General features: G+C 37.1%; 1 protein-coding gene across 2 annotated transcripts in view; it reads right to left on the bottom strand.

The window, feature by feature from the left end:
- Positions 1-2,145: 2,145 nt before the first annotated feature.
- ELOVL4 (ELOVL fatty acid elongase 4) overlaps positions 2,146-21,926 on the bottom strand; it is a 36,414-nt gene continuing 16,633 nt past the window's right edge. For both annotated transcript variants that reach the window (XM_027711499.2, XM_039379129.1), the window contains 5 exons: positions 19,506-19,693; positions 16,532-16,612; positions 9,761-9,932; positions 7,455-7,582; positions 2,146-6,977 (listed from right to left, as the gene is read on the bottom strand). In XM_027711499.2, coding sequence (XP_027567300.1) covers positions 6,702-6,977; positions 7,455-7,582; positions 9,761-9,932; positions 16,532-16,612; positions 19,506-19,693 — 845 coding nt within the window. In that variant the 3' untranslated portion in view covers positions 2,146-6,701. The remainder of the gene's footprint in view (positions 6,978-7,454; positions 7,583-9,760; positions 9,933-16,531; positions 16,613-19,505; positions 19,694-21,926) is intronic.

Below are 21,926 nucleotides of genomic sequence, written 5' to 3'. Positions count from 1 at the left end.
CCAGAGTTCATTTTAACATTTTACTCTCTTGCAACTACTACAAGTCTTTCTATGAAATACATCCCACTCTGAAATAAATTAGTAAGCAAGCACCTGACCTGAAAATACATTTAAAAAAAAAGAAACTAAGCAATAGTAGGAGCTCAGCAAAAACGGGTTTTTATCAGTTATACAGCTATTTTCAGTTTTCCAGAGTTTTGTATTAGTGCAAGAAGCTCCTCAGAAGCTCTGAAGATTATTAATCAGAAAATACAGAGGAAAGATAAATTATTTGTGGGTCCCGCCAATGCAGGACTACAGTGTTTGTCATTACTTAACCACTAACATCTGTGATTAGATAAATAGTTCCCTTCATTGTCATTTAAGACAAAGCAAATTTTTATGTACTTCACAATGTACTTATGCACAGGTACACTACTTGGATACAATTACAGCATCTATAAAAAAATAAATACATAGCAGTAAGAGTCAAAATAATCATTTAACTCCTGCAACATCTAGGGGCAAAGGCAAAAACTAGAGGAGCAACTACACCATGTTCTCTAATTTTTGGCCCAAATTATTTCCTGTATTTCTGTAGTTTTCTCTCATAAACACACTCCAAAAGATATCAGCATAAAGGCGGTTTTCTTATGAAACAAATTAAGGTGATACCACTGCAAGAATAACAGTTCTCCATTTAAAGATAAGGACAGACAACACTTATCTTTGAATCATTCCACGAATCAAAGATTTCTTCTCATTTAGCAGACTGAAACCTACCTGATACTGATTTGACAGACAGTGATGATGCCATGAGCTCGTGTCAATTCCCACTACAGAGTCAAAATGCAAATAGCTTTTTCCCCTCAAAGCTGCACTGACTTGCACAGTGCTCTGGCAGGAACTGCCAGCACTATTCTAATACTATAGACCAGTGTGCACTAATCAGGGTCTGGACAACTGACATGGGGATGATCAAGACCCTTAATCTTGCCCATCAATAAGCATCTTTGTAATTAAGTCAAATGTGATGTCACTGACACATCAGGCAATCAACAAAAAAGTGTGTGTGCATTCAGGAAGTTCCCTAGGAGAAGTCTCAAGCAAAAAAAGACACTGAAAGGCACTAGTCCATAGAAGGTACTGCCATCAAAGCCGTCCTTGAGTACATGCTTTGTGTGTGTCTGAGACTACAGCATGCGTTCACCCAGTGCTTTGAGCTGAGCAAGGAAACGGGTAACAAAGCCCTTTCCCCAACCCCAATTTTCTGGTCTTCAAGAAGCAAGTGATACAACAAAGAAAACTGAACATGAAAAACAGAGGATCCAGTCTATTCCATCCAATCATCTGATGAATTTAACTTGATCATGTGTTCTGATTTTTAATTCCTAGTGTGGAATAAGTATTATGGAAAAGACGCCTGGACAGAGAGCCTAACTCCAGCACATATTAATCATCTAAAAGACAAATCCTGCTCTGAACACGTAGTGTATTTTCAGATTCCAGGGAGGATGTAAGCAGTGGATTGAAGCAACAGCTGAGAATTATGCAAGAGATAATTGATCACACCATATTTTGCTGTGATGGCAGACTTGATTCTCTACTACCTGACATCCGGAGTAGCTATTTGCATTTAGGTGCAAGGACTGCAATATGGGTGCAACTCAATATTATGAGGTTGATTACAGAGATCATAATTGGCAAACTAACTGTGAAGGAACTTACTGTACATAGCAACATGTAATCACAAATTGTACCTACTGCCAAAAGTGCTCCAGATTCTCTGGGATGAGAAATCACATTAACACAACACAGTGTCCCACAAAAGCTAAACTACGTGCTAATTGTATTCCTAACTGCTAGTACTTTCAAGACCAAAAAAGGAAACTTACGTGTTTCCTTTGTATAAGTGGACATCCTATTTTCAACCAGTTCTCTAAGGGTGATTTCAAAGCCACTACACTACTCTTTGGGGGCAATATTCAAAATTTGGTAATCCCCATAACGTTAAAATGGGAGGGTGTGCCACAAAAATATTTTTCTCAAACTTCTGTTTTCTCAAAACACCTTACCTCATACGATCTGCACAACACTGAAATCAGCAAGCATCTCAAAGCAAGATGGGACGCGGAAGAACACACTACGGAATGTATAAAACCAAACTCAAACAGCATGAAAAAAGTAATGTTTATTTTTAATGTTTACAAAAGCATGAACACCTTATGCAAAAGCAATACCCTGAGCCATACATTTCCCTTATCCTCCCAGGATATTGGCAGAAAGCAAGTACTTTCTCCACTCTTGAGGGTTCAACGTACCCTGCTGAGGTAAATGGGAACCACCCCACTGATTCCCACGGAGCTCCAGCTGCTTATGTCAGCAAAGAGGCAACGCATCAGAGCACAGTGCAGTGAGATGTCACACGGGTGTCTTGCTTTAGGTGTCAGATTGGATAAGTCCGTGCTTCTAACCAAGACAAATACACTATCCATATACTTTATAAGCTCCCTATTATCTTCAATTTTAAATGAAACAGATCTCATCTTAAATATCTGTTTCAACATTATGACTCTCAGCCCGCATGCAAGGTTTAACTTTATGCACCATTAATTTTACGCGAGTTTTTAAGAGACAGCAAGTATGTTCATAAGCTATTTTAGGACTGAGACCTTGCAGCACAAAAGCTATTTATCCTTTCTTACCTTCCCTCCCCAGTACGTGGAGTTCAAGTGCTTACTCTGAAGAAATGTGCCCCAAGGTTAACCTGAAAAAAATACGCATCATTTTCATTTTACCTTCACCTTTTTCTCCTGATCTGGAGCTGGAAGTAATTGATGGTCACATATTCAAATAGGCCATGCTTTTGAATCTACAGAGAAACATTTATTCAACAGTTGGACTCGATCTTCTTTACGGCCTTTTCCAACCTAAATGGTTCTATGACTCTATGATTTACTTTTCAAAGTGTTTTGTTAAACAGAGAATATGACTGCAATCATTTCAAAGACTTAGCTGCAGCAAGTTACTCATACTGTTTCCTAAAATGATTCCTACTATAAAACAGCATATTTCCTCAGCTACACTGAATTGAGGTCCCTCCCCTCAGAATCTACAACTGATGCCTCAAAATATTTATTACACTGGGTGAAATGGTTCTGTCATGTCTGCCATCCTATGTCTAAATGACTGAAAAATACTATTTATGTTTGCAAGATTGATATGGGATCTATGGATGGAAGAAAACTGCTTAATTTTACTGCTCAAGCTGTAGGAACCATTCTTTTAGCTCCTGCCAACTTCACATTAAAGAAACATAATTTCCTTCACATATTGAAAGAATCTGCTAAGAACCCATACATATATACACACACACACACACATACACTATGTATGTGTACACATACATACAGACATGTATCGATAATTTGTATTTATTTTACACTGACAAAGTGCTAAAACAATCCAACAACTGCCACTGCTAGAGATGAGGCTAAATGAAATTGTATTATATGGCATCAAATAATTATGATACTCTGGTCCAAGAGCTTCAGAACTCCTAGCAAAAAAAAATAATAAAAAAATCTCATTCATTGGCAAAAAAAGAAAAGTTCCAAATGGTTTGAATTTAATTTTTAAATAAATTTGAAGGATTTAAAAAAAAAAAAACAAAACAAACATGCAAAGTAGAATGTATGATTTAAATTTCAGTTCTGTGGATAGCAAATACACATATTTATACATATATTCTATTACCTTCATGGTAAAATTTTGAGGTGCCTTAGACTCAAAGATGACTTTAATGAATCTGTCAATATCTCACATGTGCATCATTGCCTCAAATTTTGAAAAAGAAAAAGCTGTAAAAGTTCAGCCCTGTATCCTGTGAGTCTGGCTGCACAGTCAGAAACAGAAATATTGCACTCAAGACCATGCCTACAAAAATGCACATTTAATAAGGCCATTATATTCAAGATTGTAACGGGACTTTAGTTACACAAACAATCAAATATATCATTAATAGAGCTAGGAAAGTCATATTGCAGAAGATGTACTTAAAACAGCAGTGTTCCAGCAATTAACTTTTTTTCCCCTATGAAATGGCGATCTCTCAACCTGGTTTTATGCACCAGGCCAGACAACATGATGTGTATGTACCCATGCACTCTCACAATGTGCTTTTTCACTTTTTCTTAGAAGTTAACAATTGCCCCAGAGTTTGACAGTAAGTTCCTACTCAAGTTCTGCTAATAAGGTTCAAGTTTTAATCAATTTAAGCCACTTCCATGCATGATGAGGGAAGGAAAGATTTAACTTTCAGTTATTTAAATATCTGCCATTATGCAAGATATAATCCTTAATTTAGAAAGTGTAGCAAAGACATAATTGAACCTGTACTGAAATACTCCTCAGTATGCTCTTACAGAGCTAGATCGCACTAAGAGTATCAGTTTATCTGATCTGGCTTATCCAAAGAACGATAGAGCATGTAACCAATTTAACATAATTCAAGGAATGATACAGATTTGAAAGTTAGCTGCTCACATCCCACGGCAAATAAAAAGAAGCTACCCTTTAATCAAAGTGAGGTAAACTACCTTGAATTTACAGTAGGGTAAGTGTATTCACACCACCCATTACCTTGGAGTAGCAGGTCTGCTGTAAATTTGCTTTGTAGTTATTTACTCCTTTAGCCACTCCAGTTACCAAGTCAGCCAGCATTTTGGCTTGGTTAAGAGTAGTGGCATTTGTCCAAGAAGGAAGCATAGATCGCTGTCCCTCTTCCTCATGCTACACTACAAAAATACATAGAGTTATGCAAATGCAAAAAGCATCAGCACAAAGGCTGGAAGAATCACAAGACACAACAGATAGAAACTTAATGGTCACATACATTACAGTTCAGCAGAGACATTCTTTCACAATTCTATATTCTGCCATAAAATCCACAGTGGTGGCAATTATGGATGAACCACCTTTCAGATGAACCAACTGCAGCATTACAAACTAGTCTGGAATACAGACTATATCCAAAATTTTTTTCCTAGGACCTGTTTTTCGGGATTAGATTAGTTTTTTTTGTACAGAGAAAAGAGACAAACCTGAGACATAGAAGATGTGACCTGCTTGTGTACTATAAACAGATGAATGGATAATTGAGATGCAAAAATCTATTAAATGTGTCACACACTTTACACCTCCAGCTCCATGTACTTTTTCCTGCAATAATGGTGCCACTTGACAGATGCAAGGTTGTTGCTACCTGTGAACCTGTTTTTGACCAGGGCTGGGGGGAATGCTTTTGGACAACAACAACGCAGCTCTTAAAGTGATGAGCAAGGAACACAGGAGTCCAGGACATGGTTTCTAATTCCATCCCTGTCCTATACTCACTGCATGCTGAGTAGCTCAAAACATCTCTTAGTAATCACAGTATTCAAAAGGCGAATAACTCTTTCTCTATTTTCTTCCCAAAAGGAACAGTAAAAAGTCCTTTATATAACATGCAAATGAACATCCATCTAAAAGGCTTCTCCTTATTTTACCAGTTTTGACTAAAAATGGTGGCCCGTCTACCAGCAATACTTTGCAAGTGTCTAACAAATTGAGTTTTGACAGGTATCCAGCAGTAACAGCATTTTCAACGTTTTATGTTTGCTGTATTTAGTACTTTTAATCCAAATTCCTCTCCCAATACAGTGATGGTCTTGCAGATAGCATGACTGCCCATGCACGTAGCATTTCTAAATGGAATTACATGTTGTTGTTTTCTTTCCAACATAACATTATCTTACCATTTTCAGTATCAGTCAGCACCACAGGTTTAATGCAGGTCATGGAAAACAAGCAGCAAGCCTACTTTTACTGATTGCTTCAAACAATATATTCTTTCATGTTGATACATTCTTAAAATGTTTCCTTGATTTAGCTATACTAAAAGTACTGTTCCAAAATTTCAGTTTACATTAAAAAAGGTCATTGATGACTTGATCAAAAAATACCACAAAAAATCCCTTTTACTCCCACAGGAAATCATATTTTCTTCTGAATTAGTGTTAACAGATATTTAGATTAGAAGACTCCATATTTCAGAAACCAGTTATTTAATGCTCAATATTCTTTTCAGCAGATGAAGAGGTAGGTATATTTCCACACACAAAAAAAAAATAAAACAAAAACCAAACTGTAACAGATACTCAATTAAATCAAGTAATGTCTGAAAATTCAAACACTGTTCTGACAGCACATAATGTGTCTGAAGATACCCTCCAAGGAGGACAAGAAAAGTTGCACATTCTGATTAGATAATATATCATAATTTGAAATTTAATAATTTTCTGGAAGGAAAACACAAGTATCCAAACGCTACTTCCTTCCCCTCCCCCCCAAAGAAATGTGGGTGCCAACAAAACTGCCTTTACCAATGGTAGTATTAACTTTTGGACTGCTAAACATGGAATCAACTGCAATTCTTCCTTACATTCACCAACACCAGCAGTCTACAAGTTTACACAGAGACCATATGCATGATAATTACATAATTACAATAGAAATTCAACTTTAGTGTTGTTCTTAAAACAATCTTCATAAATAATGAAAATATCTGTGTTCTAGCTCTTCAGTAACCTAAGGTTAATTGGTACAGATAGTGTTTTTTTCTTCCTTTTATAAACCAAACCGGAGGTTCCTCACTGCCAACAATGGTTAAGGCCTGGATCAAGTTACTCTCCTTTTGCTTTTCCCTTTTTCTGCTTTTTTCCATTTTCCACCACTGCATTATTTTCTGGTTTGCTTACTCCATTTGCAACAGCACCATTTGCTATTTTTCCATTCTTTACAGGTTCCTTGGGCAGTTTATATGTCCGATAGTAGAAGTTACCAAACAGGAAAATGAAGGTGACAGCATAGAAAATGACACCCCAGTGCATCCATTTAGGGAAAGGACAATCAATATAAATAGACAAGGCTGTGTGGCCAATAGTCACATGGAACTGCACCTGTAAGACAGAAAATACAGAATCAAAAAGGTCTGGATATATTCTGTAGGTCTGACTGCAACAATTTATACCTATGCGTTACGAAAACTGGTAAACTGGGAGGTGGCAGGGAGCTGTATTTAGCTGTCACATTCATGCATGCACACCTGTGCTTGACCGGGAGCATCACATTTATTGCAGTATCTGTCATAGTTTTCAGAAACAGGAAAATGAGAAGATTATATTATGAACATGTTTTTGCAATTCAGTTGAAACAACCAGCAAGGAAAGACTTTAACTCATACAACTCTTATCTATGCCGCATATTTTTTTAGAAATTGAATAAATGCTTCCATCTCTGGGAAGTATTCTAAGTTGAGCTGTCAGTGGCAGACAGAGAAGAACTTCCGGAAGGAGCAGTATGTGTTCCAAAGCTCTGCAAATGCAAATCCACTCAGAGGCAATACCTTTTGAGATAAAGGGAGAAATTTTACTCACCAATTGCAATATGGTCAAGTATCGTTTCCACCACAGGTACTTCTGAAATTTAGGGCCGCAAGCTGCTAATCCATAATACATGTACATAATGACATGAATAAATGCATTCATTTGAGCTCCGAAAAAAGCTGTCATGGAACAGAAGGGAATATCGTCGTGTAATTTTGGAAGAAAGAGAGAAGTCTTTTCTACTATTATTTATGTTACAGTAAAAATTACAAAGCACAGGACATGCCAGGATTCCATCTTCAAAATATTCAATAGTATAGTACAGACCTGACTGTTAAAATATGCTGACACAAATACCTGTTCACGCAAGTAGTATGTCACACCTTTCATGGAACTATTTAGGCAAAAGCTTTTCATAAGATTTTCGTTTAACAGACATAAATGACATGGATTCCACATCAGTTGTTGTAGTATAACTGCAACTGTTTTGCTAAGAGATTATTAAAAGCTGTATTTGACAATGTAAAGTATCATATTCTGAATTTAAATGCATGAAGTTCACTTCTCAGCAAGAAATCAAGAAACTCACATGAAAGTCTGATTAAATAGGCCAAAAAAAATCAACCAGAGTAAAATTTGACTTATGGTTATAAGAACTTCAAGGGCATTGCCAGGTGAGTTTTCCTAAATTATTCCTCTTTAGTTTCTTTATTTATCATTAAAATATCCAGCATTCTTAAATATATAAGTGTATAGTATAGCATTATCAAGAGCGTTCCATGTTGGAAATGATGACAGTTTCATTTATATTAAGATCTCTTTGCTTTGTCAAGATCAGCAGCCATTTAACAGACACACATTGCATCTTGTTAAGGTATTCTTACACTGACAGAGAGGCTCAAAAAGGCTCTAATGTCTAAGATTAGGTCAACACAGACAGTAGCTGCTGACATCAAGCAGCTCAGATGTCCATGTGGTCTAGACCCAGTTAGCTATAATAGGGTCGAGTTTACAATAGACCTGTCTATGTAAGCAATGTGCTATCAACTAGAAAACAGAAGAACACATCCATCCACATTTATGCAGTAGTGCTACATAAAGGCAGAAAAGCAACCTCTGCTTTTCCTTTTGCAGGACCTAGAAACTAAGAAGCAGTGCAAGAACACCAAAACTTGAAAGAAATTTGGAAATAGTCGCAATGGTTATATTGAAAACTGGTGATATTTAGCATGAAAACTCTGAAAAGGCAACAAGGGAGAGGGCCTTTTGAGACACCCAGAGAACTTCTAAGCAAGACCACAAGTAACCATCTAGTCTCCAATAAACTTATTTTATAGATGCAGTTGCCAATAAAGATCATGAACTGTCTGGCTGAGTACCTGCTTTCTGCAGATTACTTGAGAGAAATGAAAAGATAGTCACAGGTATTAATTTTATATATTTCTTCTTTTGAATATAAGTGACCACTCAGTACAAAATATCTATAGTAAATGGGAACATAAACCTCCCATGCATTAATTATTAGGGTGGTTCAGAAAAAAAACCAACAAAAATGCCAAACCTAAAATATTAACTTGGTGTTTATAATACGGCATTTTGTGTTTACTATATGCTAATTTTAGTGTCATAAGCCTACAAAGCACATTACAAACAAAACATGGCACTTATCCTTTATCCTCAGCTTCGCAGAGTTGTAATTTCAGAGGGACAATGGCAAAACACCAGGAACAAGGGTACAAATACAGGCAAGGGAGAATGTGACAAGTACAATAAATAATAATAAAATTATTTGATGGAGGTTTTAAAAAAAGAAGCAATGGGAAAAAAAGGCTGATAATGAATTACAGACTTGTGCCATTATGAATAGGTTTTAAAAGTGAATTAACAGATTTATTGGCTCACCTCCAAGGGAAGGTTTCAGAATTTTATACAAGCCTCTTTATAAAAAAGAAAGCAAACCTCAAACTCAGATACAATGCCAAAATGACATCTCCATTAATTTCATTAAATTTGCACACAGATTGTAGCCCATAATTAGATTTTGCAGTTCTCTGTATCTGCAAAAATTAAAGTTAGGCAAGACATATACATCTTTCTGATTCATAGAGAATAAGGATACTTTTTAAGGTAGAACTTCAGGCTTGCAATTGATGCCCATGAGGAAAAGAAGTTTTGCAATTCATTAGATTATTGCCCTGTTATCTTTTCCTCCCCCATGCTTCCCACAAACTGTACATGTTAATAAACAGTCTTCAAATTATAAAGTCAAGTTCTACAAAACTTTTTTCCATTGCTCCAAAACAATAATAATTCTCTCTTCTGCCCCGTCAAAAGGGTATGGGAGGAAGGGAACTCACCTTGTCCACCTGCAACCCACTTAATACCAATCCACCACAAGGTGAACATGGTGAAATGGTGATAGACATGAAGAAAACTAATCTGGTTAAATTTCTTCCTCAGGATAAAGAATACTGTATCCAAATATTCGATTCCTTTAGAGACGTAATACCACCATAAAGCAGCAGCTATCTGCAATGAAAAACAGACAATACAAAAGTTTAGTGATTTCAAGCTGAATGGAATAAAGTTCTCTCCACCTATGTGCTGCAAGAGAAGGATACTTCTTCTTTCCCCGTATCCTGGTAAATGTTGAGGTGGAGTCATCAAGCATCTGACAGTATGAGAATAACAACAAAAACAATACTTCTTTCATCTATTCTGGACATGGAAGCAGATTATTCTGAATCTGTTGCTCACAAATTACAACTGTAAAAAAAGAGCTAATATAGTTAAAAACTTTGCCATCTCTGAACAGTTTACCAGTTAAACAGGGAGTTTGTATCCTCATTCTCTCTCCTAAGCTTTGTGAAAGAAGACTTCCACAGGGCTTCCCCTACTAGTGAGGCAACACTTTGATGTGGTCAGAACAATAAGGCAGAAACATTACAATAAAATGAAGTGGCAAAGACTGAAACCTTCAGTACCACAGGCATATGGGTGGAAAGATACCAAATCGCTCTCACAAGTTAGGTGTAGTACAGAGTTCACATCCCTTAGAGCAATGTTCCCTCAGCTTTTTCTGGCCTGCTCACTAACTCCCTCTGTAAAGCAGCATTCCCCCAGTGGCTCTGTGCCATTCAGAGAATAGAAGAAATGAGACTAGAGGAGCCATAAAAACTGCACAGATATAACCATTTACCCAACAGGGCAGTGTTACACACCCAAAATTCTTTTTCTAATCCACCCATCACAGTGAATTTTGCCCAGGATGCAACATAAACATGGTTTCCAGCTGAAATCAGGATATTGTTAAACCAGAAGCCCAGAAGCTCTGTGTAGCAATTTGTTCATACTATGATATGGGAGTATGGTGGTGGTAGGGACTCCCTTGCAGATCCCAAAGCACAGCAACAAGTCTAATTCCTGGCATTGTAAGTCATCTAGCTTGTTATGCAAGGGTGGGACCAGAACATATCCCAGATGGTGACTCACATAGAGAACGAAAAAAAAAAAAAAATTGGAATTGGTACGACCTGCAAGAGGAGAGAGGCAATGTCACAACACACCTATTTGTAAGAAGTTTGCCTTGTCTTTCAGGACTCAGCTGATGACAAATCAGACTTTCTTACCTTAACCTGGTGTGAAATAACCCCACCACCTCCTCAGTCCCCAGAGGAGACAGAAGAAAAAAAAGGTTAACACAGAGTAGCTTTCCTTCCCAACTACACACGTAGTGTTTAGGGGAGCGAGAGAAAGCGGGATCAGAAGAATGAGCTGTACAATGCTACAAGCCGTGCATGATGTTTTCCTCCACCTCTCCAAACTAGTGAGAAAGGAACACATCTCTCCTCAGAGTAAGTTTTTCACAGTCATAATTGGACTGGTGACCAGTTTAGGAGAAATTACAGTAGCAGCAAAAAAGCAGCACAGGAGAAGAGTGCTGCAGATCTGCATTGCAGACTGCAGTTTCCCAAAGGGACTGCACATCTTACTGTTGCCAAACCGCAGACTTCAATGTATTGTTTAATGAACACCTTTCTCACTCACTGGATTTGATTTAGCTTACTTCATATCTCAGGAAGAGGAGGTAGATTTTACCAGTTTTATACCAAAAAGATACTGATATCTGTCAAAGTTGGAGAGAGGCTCAGCAAGAGAAAAGTGACTCTCACAGATCTCAGAGTTCCCAGACACACAAGCAAGTTGCAAGAACCACATGCATATATATATATATATATCTATATTGCTCAATATCCAGTACAGTACTGCCTCTGGGACAGGTAGTCAGGTGGTTAATAACACCCACATCAAGGTTTGTCTCACACCCATGGATTAGCATAACAGTCCAGCATCTTTTATAGATCTTTGCTAAAGCTGCATCTCTTAAATAAATTAAGACAAGCATCTTTTCATCTCATAAGTTAACAACAAACACTTTGGACTATATCCATAAAATGACAAATCCAGCACTGCAATACTTTAGCTCTTTGGAGGTCCTCCCTTCCGAGAAACTTTTATAGAATCAATATGCCAGTTACACGCAAACTGCCAAAAATCTTTTATAAAGCAAATGTATATTTTTATTAATGAAATGGGGGAACAATAAATCAAACAGCCAATAAGCAAAACCTCAATTTACTGTATGATATAGAGCAAAAAATCCTGGAGAAAAATCCTGACAAAATACTTATGTTTTATGCCCAAGATGCCACAGGATCAGTATATGCTCCTGGACAAGTCACTTAACACATCTCATTCCTCTTCTTTTGAATTCCACCTGTCTAGCACAGAAAGCAATTACAGCCCCTGGATAAAAATAATTCGAACTTTTGATCAAAATATTTCCTATTACTTAAGAACAATAACAAAAAAGAACAGACTATTTCTTTGCAGGATGATACCTGCTGATTTTGTGTTCCTGTAGATTTTTTTGCCTGTCAGCTTCTTTGCTCTCTCACTATCATCAAATATTACTACCATTTACTCTCAAACCTGATAGATTTTGTGTACTGATGATCTATTTCAGTGCTTCTAATGGCTTATACAGATGCTTTTAAAATGAAACAGAAGTCATGTCATTTGCTTGAGGCCATGCATGCAATCAGTGACTGAGGGCAGAAATAAAGTAGAACAATATACTAATATGTAAGCTATGTCAGGAGCAGGTGGCTACTACTAAACTTCTTTTGCAAAGCTTCAGAAATCATGACCTAACCTGTAGTCTTTCTTTGAACACAGCATGAAAAAAAGATTTAGTTGAAAAGAAAACATGCATTAAAAAGGCACATTCCTGTAATGAATAATATTAGTCAAACCATATCTTTTCTGGTAATTTTCATATGTGCCAACCTAAGTCAGTTAAAACACCAGATGGCACAGAAAGATTACATTACAGCCTAGGATTACGGGGGTCAACAAGAGGTTCAATCCCATGTCCTCTGCCTGCTGCAGGGTTTTGAATGGAGGGCTGTTTTAACACAGGACTCTGTTTCTGCACCATCCTTCCTCATTTTGGGTTGGAAACAGTTATCCATCAAGGGGTATGAAGGGACAGGCACTTCTTGGAAGGTCACAGTAATATGAAAAATTAAAGTAGTTTTTAAAGAGAACTCTTTTCCCAGTTACAGAATTTTGTTTACGGGACTTGACTTGTTAAGTCACTTTTAACTCCTGTGAAAAAAGAATGTAAGTTAAGATTAGGCTTTTTTTCATAAGAGGAAACCACTCAAGCTCTAGACATAAATACAAACAATGCAGATTACAATCACAATACAGGAGACAACCATTGCTCAGCTTCAGGATTTACAATCAGCACGCTTAAAACTAGAGACCCAGTTCACACAACCCCATATTCCCATTTCTTAGCTCTTCAGAAATGCTAATAAAATAGATGAACCCTGACCTGGGAAACAAGGGCACACAAATGTAAGCAGAGGGGGAAAAGGACTACTCACAGACACTAAACATGCCTTAAGTTAGACAGTGTTAGGAAATTGTTCACTTCAAATACTAAAGCTCCCAAGGGAGTACTACAAAGCGTGGATTTAACACCTCACTCTCTGCATTTATTATTTTGACTCTTAAGCTATAACCAAAATTTTTTTTCCAAGATGCAGCAGTAGGTCCTTCCAAATCCCTTCTTGGAGATTTGTTCCCTCTTTTCTTTCTTGTCTACCATGGACATTTTATTTTTTTCATAACAAAATGCATTTAACTTCCTGCCAGCAGTTAGGAAGGTGGCTACCTACTATACCCAGAAGATAAATCCGTCACAAAGGAGTTTATTTCTACAACTGTGGAATCTAATTTTCATCCCTGCTTGCTCCAGTTGTCCATTGCCTCTTGTAGAACAGCCAGGAGAGCCTGAATGAGATTAACAGGTGTAGGTAGGTTCAAAACAGTAAATAGGAGGACCAGCTCCTTCACATTATGCGTAAACTACCTACATAATTCATCATCAGTGAAAGTCAGAAGCTTGATAATATTGAAGAAAACATACAGGCAAATTAATGGAAAAACAACCCCTCAAAAACTGGCAAAACAAAGAGGCTATGTCTGACTTAAGAGATCTGTGAGCTACATATTGCTGGTGTTGCTAAACTATACAGAAGTGCCACCACATGCCCTCACACTGTTCCCTTAAAATCACCACTGACTTACTGTCTTGACACACAGTGTGGGTTAGAGAAAAAAGGAAAGACATTCCCTGGCACCCAGGATAGCCAAACTTTTTTCCTGGGAACTGTTTACCAGCTCTCTGCACTCCCTTGAGGGACAAAGGATGCTTTTTAGATCCCTCATTTTGATCAAGATCTTTGAACAAAAGGGGTCACTGCATGGCAACATCACAGTGGCACATTCCCAAAAAGACAGAAACAGAGGTCATACCAAGGCTTCTATGTTGCCATTTAGACCATCATATGCAATTACTTTCACATTTCTCAGTATTTGTTCCAGATTTCTAAGCCCCAAAATAAAACCATATATGAAGCTGTTGCTTTCCAGAGCACGTTCCACAATGCTTTCTGGGCTCAGTGCTGTTTCCCTTTGAGTTAGCCCAAGTCTCCTTTATCTGAGCAATACAGGACTTATTTACTCATTCTCTTAGAAATAAAGTAATTGCATTTGTAATGAATTCTACTGCTTCAATGCAGCATTTCTCTTCAGGGAAAACCTGATGCCAATAGATACTAGACATTTAGTACCTAGAGCTACTAAAAGGATGTGAGAGATGTGCTACAATGTTCATCTATTCTAAACACAAAACTGCAAAAACATTTTAAAATTGCTTTTGCAGGTTTATATTATGAAAAACGATGGCAAAAAGAATCTTGAGGAGGTTTGAGGGTTTGTTTGTTTTTCTGTTCAACACTGTCAAAAACCAACAACATATCTTCTAAATGCAGAGCATGATACACTGTAAAGCAGAACAAAAATGTATCCCAGACTCCTGAGTTAGACAAAGTACACTTGTGGAAAACAATCTTCTGCTTGCAACTTATTTACCTAAATTGAGAATTCATTCCACAGAACTACCAGAAAATTATCAAGGTAAGAGTCTTGACTGACAGCGTACAATACAGTTGCTGCAACAACTTGAGAGAACTCAATTGTCCCTGCTTCCTCAGCTCCCTCACTTGCAAACTGAGTATGCGGGACCTTAAAACTTCAGAAATAAATTTTATTTAAATATTTTAAATAAGTTTGTAAAAAATAATAACAAAAAAAAAAATGTCAGGAAATCCAAAGATTGCTAGAGCAATCCTTCTTTTCTGGACATATTATATGCTGTAAATACACTCTGCAGGTCATTTTGCATTTATTGCATTATACAATAATGCTCTGCTTGTCATAACAAACAAAACAGATGTTAATTCTTTTGTGCAGGTCTGGCCTGTCCACCACCTCCCACAAACAAGTGCACCTAAAAGTGAGGATATAGAACAGAATTTTTGCATGCTAAAAGTTGTACCTCTTGTACATTAATACAAATTAATATAAAAATTCCTTTAATGTACATCATACCAGTCCTCAATGTCATTCAGCTGAGTACATGGGCATTCTATTTTGTTTATCTATTAAAAAAACTCAAACCTTTCAAGCACTTGGTATACTTTGCTAGATCTTGTTTTTCAACAATTATTTACAGATGTATTCTAGTGACTGAAATAGTGAGAGCACAGTATTGGCAAAGGTGAAAGATTGGCAACTACTCATAAGGTCAATAAAGTCTACACACAGAGCTGTTCTGCAATATCAGCCATTACACATAAAATGTAAGACTCAAACCTTTCTGTCTCACTATCAGCCTTGCCACATGCACAAGCTTTTGAGTAATACTATCCATGAACAGCTACCTTGTAGACAAACATTTTTTCAACTGTGCTATAAACATTAAATGTATTTAGACTATACCATACTTTCATTACACTTCCTAATGTTCTAATTCGTAAGTGAAACTTGCAAGGACAGCTGAGAGATTCTCAAGTGTCAGCTCTGCTGGAAGATAAGGGTTAGTACATGAGCTAATCAACAGCATTACACAAAAATTAACATGCATCTGCACTTTTAATTTGGATGTTTTCCAAAACTCACGTATTTGAAATCTAAGATTCTACAATGAAATGTACTGATAATACATTTGCCAGAAGCCAGTAAGACCTCATGAAGCCAAAGATGGGTAAAGGAGACAAAAAGCTGCCTCACCAGTGTGGGTGAAGTGCAACCACAGGATATGCTGACAAATCTTACTTGCTTTGATCTACCTAGAAAACACCACCATTACTGCGGTTACCCTGGTATCATAAACTTCAGCAAGATCTAGGAACCAAAGTATGTACACAAAGTTTATCCTGCATTGTACATCCGTGGATGAAGCCAAGGATAGTATCTAAGATTCCCCTTACTTGTAGCAGTCAGATGAAAGTTAATGCAAATATGCTGATGCACTTTCATTAAACCTGTGCACAGTGTAGTCAAACCTGAACTGGTTTGTGAAAGTATAACGGGATACAGTCATGGCTGACAACAGAACTGTGGAACCACTATTTTCAGACAAGACTTAAACAATCATGTGGTGCTGTATAAAACACACATTCATATACAAATATAAAAAAAGAAATACTCACCCTAACTTCATAAACATTATCTGAATAATCCACAGTCTGGCAGACATAGCTGTACCCTCGAGCTCTTGATGACAAAAACAGCTGAAAATATTAAAGTCATACATCAGGGGAAAGATACTACATAAAACACATTTATAAAAATTATCAGCAAGTTTCCTGCTACATCAAACTTACCTGAACAGAAACATTTAAAGTATCCTTATTAATCCTTAGAATACTATTGGAGAAAGTCAATATTTAGTACTAAAAACAAGCTGTTACACAGTACTTACTTTTTTCTTATAATTAAAAAGACAGTACTCATTTCTCCCTGCATGTATCTGCCCAGATAATTACAGCCTCATACAAATTACTACGAATTCCAGTATGACCTTGAGCTATTCAAACATGAGTATTCTTTCTGATGGCTCTAGCTTTGGAGACAGAAAACACCTATCTGCTTTCACTACAGTTGACAGAAATACTATTCCCAGGATGGATTCAAGAGAACTCTATTTATGTGACAGGGATTAGATAATTTGGATCTACAATTCTTAACACAGTATATCAACTACAATCCAGAAAAAAAAACAGGTTGAACAGTCAAAGCTGAGCACCCACAAAACACATTGAGAGAAAATGGACGGAGAAAAATTCCCCATTTTGTGCCAACAGAAATGGCCTAAAACACATTACGTGCTCCTGTAGGGCCACTCCAAACCAAGAACATTGCAAAAACCTGGACAGGAGAAGATAAACTTGACACTTGAGCAAGTTCCCATTGGAAAGAAGTATCACAGAAATTATCCTAGAAAACATACTTCTGCATCCTCCAAGTCCATTTACAAACTGCTGTAACACCACTACTCTCCAGTGTGGTCCCACACAGGTGTGAGGACATTTGATACTATTAAGGAAGAACAAGGAAAGTTTAATCCACACTGTTATAGAAATCAACCAATCTCTACTGCAACCTACTGGGTAACTTGGCCAAGGTTACCTTAGCAAAAGGCAGTAAATTGACTTCACCAGACTGCCTCAAAGTAGAATAAGAAAGTCCTGATTTTGTGGCAACATAGGGCCTATACATCCCCACATACAGGGACTTCTGCATGTTCTGAGCAAAATTGTCTCCAAATATGAACCTGCATTTGAATCCAACATATGGAAGTGTTGGACTAGACATCCTCACAGTGCTTTCTGGACTTACTATTTAATGTAAGTTACCACAGATGAACGAAACAGCTTGCCAACAGGATGGTTATTTAAATAGCATTTAAAGGCCTTTCACATTCAATTTCTGTTCTTAGCATTGTCTGGAAACTTTACAGTCATTCACAAAATACAAACTGCATCATTTTACTCATAACAATTCCATTAAAACTCATGCGAATTACAACAGTGGCACAGTGGTATTGTAAACCTCATGTAGATGGAAGAAGTTGCCTCATAAAGGGATCAACTGAAACTTGAACAGCTTCCTCCTATCAGTCTCTTAAGATCAAGAAAAGGCACTTCCTGTAAATGCTGTATCCGTAGCCTTAACATTCCCTGAATAACAACCTACATTTGAGAGAGCAGGAAACTAGAACCTCTGTGTCTAAAACTATGAGTTTTCAGCATAGCAGCAGCAAAAATGTATTTGCAGTCCCATTCATTTTTGTGTTAATTCAGTGACTTGGAAATGCCACAAACACGTTACCCTATAAGCAACATAGGTTTGAAAACCATTTGACCATAAGTTTGGTATAATTCAGCTTATGGATAAAATAAATCATTTTAAAAGTCAGGGATGGCAGTAACACCGCAGAATTCATTTCAGAGGAGTTTCAGTTTTAACCTGCCAAGATGATTGGATTTAATCTCTTCCCACAACTATCCTTGGGTGTCAGCATTAAATTCTGTTGTACCTGTAGTACTTAATTACTTAGTTGGATAGTCCAAGGAAACAATTTAGACAAAATGGTGACTGAGTTGTGATGGCTACAATTTTATTGAACCACATCTTAAAAAGAAGTTGAAATCAGTTAAATGCTCTTATTATAGAAGCTTTGGGAAAGGGTCAATATGCATATCACCATCAGCTATACCATGCTTTCTTGGCAAAAATACAGAACAGGCCAGCCAGAAAGTTCTTGAATGCTGTAATTTTAACTACTCTGTTCATTTGCTTACTTCTGGAAACAGATTTTGCAAAACTATGATCCGAGGTCTTCCAGGAAGATGCCTCTTGATCCACATGAGCAGACATAGCAGAATTAACTTAGCATCAGCCATATTCTGTACAGCTATCCTTGAATAATAATTACCAAACTGTTAAGTAATCCCAGTTAGCTACTGCTACAGAGTTGGTCCATTGCATTGTTACTACTCATTTCCTCTGTACAGAAATCCAAAGGAAAAATGCAGCAACACAGAAATTTATTAGAATTAGCACATTCTGAACATTTCAAACCAAGTAGTAGAAGACTCTATCCTTTTATTTTTATTTAGAGATATAGTTCACTTCATTTTTATTCTTATTATAAAAGATAATGTACAGACAAGACAGTTTTCCTCACTACAGGTAATGGACAGTTGAATTTCTAAAAATGATAAACACGTTGAAGGCAAGAACAAACAGCTCAATTTCTAACAAGATGCATTCTAACACCCTTTAGGATTATTAAAAAGAAAAAAAAAATCAGTTACAAGTGTTAAATCTCTATAGATTTTACTTATTCTGTCCAGTATTTAGACTAACATAAGTCTAGGAAGAACTTGGAATAGCTAGTACACAAATTCTCTCTATAGACTCATTTACTGCATTTATTCTCAAACAGACAGTACCTAGCTATAGAAATACTCACAAAGACAAAGCCATCTTTAAAAGTCTGTGCAAAACATTCACTCTCAATAGACATCATAAATATGCAAAATAATTATTTTCATTTTGCAACCTGCAGACATCCTCAAACCTCAATAAGAATTCCCTCTTGCAAGAGGGCATACACACCTCTTTGAAAATGAAGAAGTTGAGCAGAACCATTCCAAAGTTGTAAACAACCAACAGGAAGCGTAACTGGAAGGGCTCTCTCGTCTTCATCCATTTGGGGCCCAGCCAGACAGTGAGGAGATAAATAGTGCTTATAGTCAGTGTTGGAAATGGAGACTGCATCAAGGGCCAATCATCAACACGTTTGTCTGAGGGGGTGAAGCAAACAGAAGGAGTCAACAAGGTCTGAATAAAATATATTTCATCATCACTTTAAGTACTGAATTTGTTAAATATTTTTCTCTCCTGGAATAGCTGCATCAGCTGGTAGAAACACAATGCACTCATTCTTTCTAGGAAGGTTAAAGAAAATAGTTTTTTTAAAAAACACACTATATCATATTACCTCACACAGAGATTCATTATGTTATTTAAGCTCTGTTGTCCAGTTCTACAATCCAAAACAGTAAAGCAAACAGTATCACATGAGCACAAACACGACTCAACCCACTAATCCCCCCAAACCCAGTTTGCTTATGATGAACAGTGACTGCAGTGGCAACATAATCAAATATGCAACACCACTGCAAATCAAAGATACACAAATTTGGGAAAATACTGATAAAACCAGTAGTTTTTATTTGTTTAAAATTAGGCACTAAAAAGCCTCCTATTAATTTTATACAGGTGTTATGATGATAACCAAGAACTTTGGCTATTTGATGTAGGTCAGTCTCATGTTTCAAACAGAATACTATCAATGGTACTGGAAAACAATTACATAGAAGAGTTTAAAGGGATGGTTCTAGTTAATCTGTGCTGCCATATGGGAAACAAAGGTTTTATTTATAGTCTGCTTCAGCCACTCACGGGATTCAGAGTTACATTACACATATTTCAGAGCCCAGAATATGCTGTATTAAGTTCTGGATCAGTATCAAAAAAACGCTCTTAGCCTGATGAACCAGTGACATGTAGGATTAGAAGATGGCTCTGCTAGAGAAAGGAAGCAGGACTACAATGACACCTCCTTACTCAGCCCCCGTGTCGTCCCATGTGTCGTGTGTGTCCTCTGTGCCCTGCAGGCTAATCTCAAGTTGTAGCAAGACATAAAAGGTAAATACTCCATAACTATCAGAACTTCAGATACTGCACAGCTCTGATATTAACTGGAATACCTTCCAGTTGCTTAGGCTAGTCATAGTTCATATGGAAATCACATCACAGGGCTCCTTGGGAAGCTCAGACATCTAAAACACATGCCCTCAGTCATTTGTGGGCAAACTCACAAATGCAGTTGCCCACATGCTTACTTAGAGGACAAGTTTCTTTTAGAGAACTCAAAAACAGAGAAAAATCCCTATACCAAAAATTAATTCCTAATCCCAGGCATACTAACCAGTAAGTTAGAAAACTCTACTTATCTTGAAAATGAGGAACTCTAATGCAATGAGGAAAGTAAAGAACAGCACTGCCATTACTTCTCCTACACTTCTTTCTCATTTCCTTTGTTGTCCTTAAGATCATAAATTAGAACCTCATTTTAGGAGCAGATTTCATGAGACCCTCTATTTCTCATAAACAACAAGTATTATGAACTACAGAAAGAGAACACACAGAACACTAATTCTTCTTGTATCCAGATGATTTAACAATAACTGAGCTGCACATTCAAAGTAAGATACCAGGAGGTCTAAAAAGAAGTGGAAAAGAAGAAAGAGAAACCAGCCTAGCTGCTTCCATTACGGCTGTTAATACCAGAAGAAAGAATTCATCCTAATTGCATGGAAATCTCCAGCATGACTGACACTGCCAGAACGATGGGATTCAGTGTTCCAGCCACAGCCACCAACAGAAGCCAAGGGCAAGACAGAGCAAAGAGTACAGGGAGGAGTGCAAAAAAAAAGAGAAGACTGGCTGTAGAAACACAAGCAGTGGAAACAGAACCGAACAAAGTGAGAGAAGACAGTTACCTCTTAACTTTTCAGCAAGTTCCTGGAACCAGACAGAATACCACCTACCGAAGCAGAAATCACTGATGCATTTCAATTATTACACAGTTATATCCCTTACACTTTAGTTCCTGCTTGATTTTAGCAATTGTTCTACCAATCTGAATTTAAAAATAAAAGATAACACTATTAAAAAAAGAAATGAAGAACCTCATAATCTATCTGATACAAATTAATAGACAAAGACTCATCATGAAGCAAAAAGAAAGGTGTCAGTTAGGAAGCAGCTCTGGGAATAGTCCGTGTGTCATGTCTCAATCAAATCCACATCTCACTTCATTGTAGTGTGCACAGAGTTAATAGCAGGTGAGGAAGAGACACAGTTGCTTTCCCAGCTTTCTTGCAGTAAGCAATATAAAGAGAATAAAGAGGCAAAGACATATTAGAGAATCTGTCTTCTATTTTATAACACAGTGTTTCATGGTATCTT

The sequence above is a fragment of the Pipra filicauda genome, unplaced genomic scaffold (assembly GCF_003945595.2).
Source record: "Pipra filicauda isolate LSUMZ 115617 unplaced genomic scaffold, ASM394559v2 scaffold157_size4220110_pilon, whole genome shotgun sequence".
Taxonomy (NCBI): domain Eukaryota; kingdom Metazoa; phylum Chordata; class Aves; order Passeriformes; family Pipridae; genus Pipra; species Pipra filicauda.
Note: the sequence above shows the minus strand (reverse complement) of the source record. Positions and strands in the feature narration are given on the sequence as shown.